Source organism: Mesitornis unicolor, unplaced genomic scaffold (assembly GCF_000695765.1).
Source record: "Mesitornis unicolor isolate BGI_N332 unplaced genomic scaffold, ASM69576v1 scaffold18665, whole genome shotgun sequence".
Lineage (NCBI taxonomy): Eukaryota > Metazoa > Chordata > Aves > Mesitornithiformes > Mesitornithidae > Mesitornis > Mesitornis unicolor.
This window is the reverse complement of record NW_010187719.1, coordinates 16,713-23,376: the sequence shown is the minus strand read 5'-3', so window position 1 is coordinate 23,376 and position 6,664 is coordinate 16,713. Positions and strand designations below refer to the sequence as shown.

The 6,664-nt window shown below is 40.9% G+C and overlaps 1 protein-coding gene across 1 annotated transcript in view; it reads right to left on the bottom strand.

The window, feature by feature from the left end:
• The window catches only part of COL4A2 (collagen, type IV, alpha 2), a gene marked incomplete at its 5' end in the record, with an annotated part of 32,031 nt that overhangs the window by 8,882 nt on the left and 16,485 nt on the right, over positions 1–6,664 (bottom strand). Inside the window, 8 exons of the mRNA XM_010185552.1 lie at positions 1,041–1,246; positions 1,605–1,676; positions 2,942–3,049; positions 3,507–3,614; positions 4,220–4,294; positions 4,672–4,735; positions 5,570–5,751; positions 6,116–6,241. Coding sequence (XP_010183854.1) covers positions 1,041–1,246; positions 1,605–1,676; positions 2,942–3,049; positions 3,507–3,614; positions 4,220–4,294; positions 4,672–4,735; positions 5,570–5,751; positions 6,116–6,241 — 941 coding nt within the window. The remainder of the gene's footprint in view (positions 1–1,040; positions 1,247–1,604; positions 1,677–2,941; positions 3,050–3,506; positions 3,615–4,219; positions 4,295–4,671; positions 4,736–5,569; positions 5,752–6,115; positions 6,242–6,664) is intronic.

The following is a 6,664-nucleotide window of genomic DNA, read 5'->3' as shown; positions in this document are numbered from 1 at the left end:
CAAAGGATCCTTGGATTCCTGAAAGGAAGAAAAGAAATAATCAGGACTGCAACAAAAAGGCACAACTGCAACTATAAGAACTCACCTTAGACTAAGTACAAAGAATGGGATTTCCAAAATGGAAAACACCTGCAGTTCCCAATTATTTAATTCTTTTTTTTTTAACCCAGGTGATGTTGTGGAGGTTTTTGTTAAAAGAACCAAATACTAGTTCTGTGCCAGAGCTCTCTGGATAGCTAATTACTATCTGAGATGCGAATAATCTTGTGTCTGACAGGTAAAATATTATTTCAAGATAGTAAGTACTCAAAATATCCTAGGTATATTGAAGCAGACAACAAAGCAGCTTTGTTGTTCTGTGTCCTGCAGAGTCAGGGGTCACAGGCACTTCTTGTCAGTAACAACAAAGCTTAACAAAAAAGAATAGGAATGAACCACTGAACCAAGTAAGCAAAGCCAGTAAGGTTTTATATATATTCCAGTCCTTAATCCTTTTAGAGCCAAAATGTTGGAAAACTTTTTAAAAATCCTGTAATTAGTTGATTAATCCATAAAATCAGTCTGGTGGCTCCCTGATGGAAGAAGAACTGGTGGTGAACCCTACTGAGATAGTCACTGCCTGCTACAGCAAGGTGGGTTTGAGGCTGCACACCTAGATTGCATGAGGGGTGATGGTATGAGTAAAGCACTGTGCATGGGAATAGAGCCCTGGAGGGATCAACTGGAGGCTTTCAGAAGAAAGGGAAATATTGACAGATTTGCAACAAAAAGAAAAAAACAAAAGGTTTGTGTAACTGGAGCTTCATTAAATATATTGTAGGAGCTGATGACTGAGAGTAGTCTCTGGCATTTGCAGCGTGCTGAGCTCTGTGGGTGATACAAGATGCTGATACCATGGGGAAGAACTCAGGACCCAGCCTGTCCTGTAGGTGCTGGTTTGGCGAGCATTGGGGGATACACATTGCTGTTCCTGAGCAAGGGCTGGCATCACTAACACCAGTGACCTTCCCCACATCAGGCGCTCTCCTACACAACTACACTATACTACATTTTGTGACATTTATGTAACATCCACAATGGCTGAAACAGATGAGTAGATCCCATTCTCCGGAATACAAACCTGGAACACCTCTGTCTCCCTTCTGGCCTGGAGGTCCTCGGCTGCCTTCCACTCTGCTCGGCTCTCCTGCTTCCCCTTTGTCACCCACTGCCCCTGGGAAACCTGCAGAGCCGTAGACATCTGGACCTGTTGTGGAGTTGTGCAAAATTAAGAAGAAAGTCAAAATGTTTCCAGTAATGTATCATGCTAATGTACACATACAAAAATGGCTCATAAAGGGAAAAAGAGGCCTTGAAGCTTTAACTTTGTAAGAGGAAAGAAATTACGATTTGAAGTTGTGTTCTAATCAATCTGCATGACAGCACAGATGTATGAACACATAGTGGATGATGTTGTTTGCCAAAGCCCACAGTAATAAGGCAAATTCCACATTGGGCTTTGGATGACACAGTTCAGAAAGTCACACTGCACAGATCTCACCAACCAAACTTGCAGCCAACACAATGTTACGCCTATGAGCAAGCAGACTACGAGTCTTACTTACCCGGTGACCCTGGTAAACCCTTAGTGCCTGGTAAACCATGCAGTCCACCGATTCCTCTTAAGCCAGGCGAGCCTGTTTTAAAATTACACTCGTGATTATCATACAGTTTCTATGAGTCTGTAGAAACTAGGCAAAACATTCAAATGCTCGAATAAATATGATACTGTATTAAAATCTTGTGTATTATATGCAAATTAATTCATGACAATAAGCTTATTATGAAACACAACACACCATGGTTTTGTGATTGGCAAATTTTGTTATTATCCAATAACCTCACTATGAGATTTTTTTCTTTAAATATCTCTGATCCGTCTGGTAACATGCCATTAGTTCCAGTCTTGCTTCCACAGTTTTGTTAATAACCATTTATAGTTTTCCAAAATCCTCAAACCAAGACAATTATGACATAACTGTAGGCTCTAAGTGTGATTGTAATGAAGCTCTCTCCAGGAGAAATTCACTCTGTGTCATTTAAGAAAAACACCAAAACCTTAACAAAATGTCTAATAGCTGCTGCTGCTGTTACAGGTAAAATTTGTCCCATCTATTTGTACCTGTCAAAGTGTTAATCATGATGTCAAAGCTAGACAGGTATCTCTAATCAATGGCCAGAGCTCTGGAGGACAATTCAACCTTCACAAATACTAGATGTCTGTCTCTCTTTCCACTGTCTATAAAGGCAGCCTTCATAACCATATTAGCTTAGCTTTGATGCACATTCAAACAGATGAATCTCAATAAAAGCAGGGCAATTTCTGGCTGTACTGTAGAAGAAAATCTGCTTACTCCATATATTAAGGCATTAGGTGGCAAACAATGAGATTCTGTATCCTGTGACATAAACAGCATCATTTAAAACTATCACCTGTATTTTGATAGCAGAATTCTGCCTGAGCCATAGGTAATTTATCCTTAGAACCAGACATTGGATCAGTTTGCACTTTTTGATGATGGTGTAGGACAAGTGTATTGTTTGCTATCTAATGCCATGTTATAAAACTCTAATACTGTATATCACTACTTTTGTTGCATTTAAAATATTTTTTTTTGTTTCTTTCTTCTCACTTGTCATGAAAAATAAAAATGTTTCCTGAAAACTGCTTTCCTGGTTGAGAGGGAGGTCATCAGCAGTTAAGGTGAGCTCAGTAGACACCAGTCCTTCAGAACTCATAAATCAGAAAGCAGCCACATTAACGCACCTGAACTTTATGAATGTGTACTAGAAGGAACTCTGCCATGCTGAGCTGCAAAAAGCTCCCTTTCTTCTTCTTCACCCCAAAGGAACAGCAAACATGCACATTGAAATGGCTGAATAGCTGAAGCTGTGTGAATACCTGCTTGTCCTGGTAAGCCAGGCCAGCCTGGGGTTCCCTTTTCACCTTGAAATCCAGGTGTCCCTGGGCTTCCTTGCTGTCCTGGGGGCCCAACCAGTCCTGGGAAACCTGTAGGACAATGATGAATCATTGCTCACGAGTGTCCATAAAACTGATAGCCCAAACCACCCCTTGTGCTGCCTTCATCTGCCAAGGTAGCAAAGTGACAGCGTCCCCCCCACTTAATGTCATTGTGTTCCATGCATCCAGGTGAAAGAAAACTAAAGAGAGAAAAGGCAGGAGAGGCAAGGTATAATGGAACAGTTAATTACAAACTTCAAGTGTCTGACAACCTCAGAAATACAGCGCGCTTCTCCTATTAAAATGGTATGAAGCAGAATTAGGCTTTTGAAATTTCCTCTCAGTAAGTTCTATCATGAGTTCTACATCCTGTTCGCTGTACTTTACCAAATTACAGATTGATCAACTTATTACAAAATACTTTCTTTTGAAGGGAAAGAAATTTTGTCTTTCTCTTCTTAAGCAGTTTTATTCTTTGGAGTTTTAAAAAGAAGGAATATTTTACCTTCCTGTCCCACAGAGCCAGGGACACCCTGTGTGCCCTTGAGGCCTTCAATGCCAGGGAAACCAGGATCACCACCTTCACCTTTTTGTCCTGCGCCTCCTCTTGTGCCTGGAAAACCACAAACGCAATATATTTTTTTAACAATCTCTATACAACCCTAAGCTGACAAGCATAAAATGAAGTTGGCTATTGAATGGGTTCTGGTTTTGCCACAGAGATATTCTTCTAGTCAGGATGTCTGCATAGTCTAGGAGAATTAAGTTGTCTACAGCATGCTGGTCAGACCATCATTAAATCTGTTTTTAAAAGTACTCCCCAAATTATGTGGAATATGACACCAATGTTCAAATGGACTGCACGTGCACGGATAGCTCCAATTGTAATCCATTACTTCACTAACCCAATCCAAAAACGACCTGACTCTGCTATCCCATCTTTCATAATTATGGCCTGATATTGCTCCTTCTGTCATCAAGGGCAAAAAATTACATGGAAATATTTTACCAGAGTTGCATGTGATTGATGTTTACTGCCATAACTGTACTTTCAGTGGAAGAGGTAAACATAACACGTACTTATTTCAATAAAGATGAACCTCTTCAGGAGGTGTCATGAAAACACAGGTTCAACAGCCATCAAAAGCCCATGGTAAACTCCCCTTCCTTTCCTCTGTGGACTTCAGCATGTGAAAAGCAATACTGTGAAATGAATACCTGTTAAGCCTGGCACACCAACTTCCCCTTTGAGGCCTGGCACTCCTGGTAAGTTTACAGTTTCTCCCCGCTCACCTATTTCAAGCAAAAATGAACACATGAGTGGTAAGGCTTTAATTTAAACAGTATTTCCTGTTGTTTTGAAGGAGTTGCAACTTCCAAGGCAAAATTCAGAAATTATTATCTTCTAGAAAGAAAAAGAGAGGAATAGGTTAAAGAAAGAAAAACACAAAGTCTCCAGAACAGCTGCCCTCCCTGCCTATCCATGGGCACTACACATGGCATGAAATGAACAGTGTTAACCTTTTCACAGCCTCCCACATCTACAATATCATTCTCTAAAACTCAATGAAGAGTCTTTTAAGACTGGAGACCCCATAAGACTCTTCAGAACGTCATGTTGAGAATTTGATAGGTAAAGACAGAGTGCTCAGATAAGAGAACAAACTCACCTATTTCACCAAACGAGCCAGGAGTACCAAAACGGCCTGAAATTCCTGGAATACCTTTTTCTCCCTATCATATGATTGAAAAGAGGTTAATGAGGACAAGGATTTATTCAAGCAGTGCAGTTAGGAAATATTTACAAAAGGCTATTAAATTTACCATTTTTGAGTTTCCATAGTACTTTAGAATGTATAGAGTCATTTGGCTGAAATCAGTTAAATCAAATCAGTACTAACCAAGGGACAAATGATGTTTGCAAAGAATCAAGTTTGAAATTGAGAACATCCTATTCAACATATATGGTAGTGAGTGCTGCAGTCTCTAGTTAGGAAAAATTCCTATTGAAATCTAAGGGCAAAGCTACCTGAGAAAGGAACATAGTTTTTGTCTCTTAAATAAATGATGTCTGTGAGTCTACTGTAAAGCCTTTTGTAAGACTTTATTTTTTCCAGTGTAAGTTATTTTGCAGCCAAAGTGAATCACGGTGAATTACCCTCCAGGAGCTGAGTTTCTGAGGCTCTCACTGTTAGATGAGTGACAGTCAATAATTTTTGGCAGTAGCACCATCACTCTTGGGAGAAAGGGAGGAGTAAACCCAGCATTAAGAATAATTATTACCAACAGCAACTGGATCAAAGACATAGAAGGAACTTCCTGAGTTCTCATTGGCAAAAACCTGGCATATGAATGTTGGATGTCTCCCAATGAGAAAAGAAAGGACTGTGCTTAATGAATGTTGGAGGGATCAAGCAAAAAATACTTGATCTATTTGTTCATTTTTTATTGCATTTTTATCTTGGCACTGTAGCTGTTCAGCACAGTTTCAAGGGGTGAACATCACTCCCTAGAGAAGCTGAATGCCATCACAAGGACAGCGTTATTCCCTCGCAGACATGGACTCACCCTGTCTCCTGTGCTGCCAGGGAAGCCTCTGATGCCAGGAGAGCCGGCTGGACCAGGGTACCCTTTCAGACCTGTCAGCCCTTTCGTGCCAACGTCCCCTTTCACACCAGCCACGTAGCTGGGATGCCCAGGGGACCCTGGAGTGCCTGTCTTTCCAGGGATGCCTGGCATTCCCTTGCTACCTGCACATGAGGAAGAAGAAAAAATAAAGAAAGACTTAACAAAGAAAAATTAAGCTGGGAAGGCTGATATGCAGTTCCTTGTGTGTAGAAATTTTCCTGCTAGTGGCCCTCTTCTTGAAACATAGCACCATGATGCACTAGTACAAAAAGGTAGTACACACATGGGACTTAACCCCGCAAAGCTTTCCTTGGAAGTGGCTTTGTGAAATGCAGCTGGGATGTCAGCTTTCTTTGTCAGAGACTTTGCTGGGTGGTGCTGCAGTGCAATAGTATGACGAGTAGGGAATATTTAATATGGTAACTGAGGAAAGACAATTATCAATAGTCCTGAGTGTGCTTGCCTTGTTTTGCTGTGAACACTGACCTTTTAAGCCAAAGAATCCCTTTGTGCCCCTTTCTCCAGCATCGCCTTTTTCACCTTTAACTTCCATCATCATGCTGGGCTTGAGCTTTGGGGGTTCTCCAGGGGGACCTTGATCCCCACGGTCACCTAAAGGGTAAAAAAACCAACCATGTTACAAAAAGCTTGTCAGCTGCACCATGCTGGGAAAAGAGCGAGCAGAAAAGTGAATTTAGCAAAAAGGGATTAAGAGGTAATCTTGCTCAAGCAATGAAAAATCCACTCGCACAAAATGTTACCTATGTCAATACAGCCTGTCAGCAGAACAGTCAAGCATAAGAAAACATGAAACCTGAGTTGAACTTTTGTACATATAATCCTGGGGAGCTAGATCTAGACTGCTCTGTGATAGATAATTTACCTCTCAGCAGATCAGTTAGGTATCACGTGTTTATAAAACAATCAAAAAAGCACACTGGAGAAAGCACAGAAAAGTAGGTTAGTTCCAGTGAAAGGGAAACTGTCAGTCAAAAAGCCTTGGTCGAAAGAAAGTGGCTTTTTTCTTGATTTGAA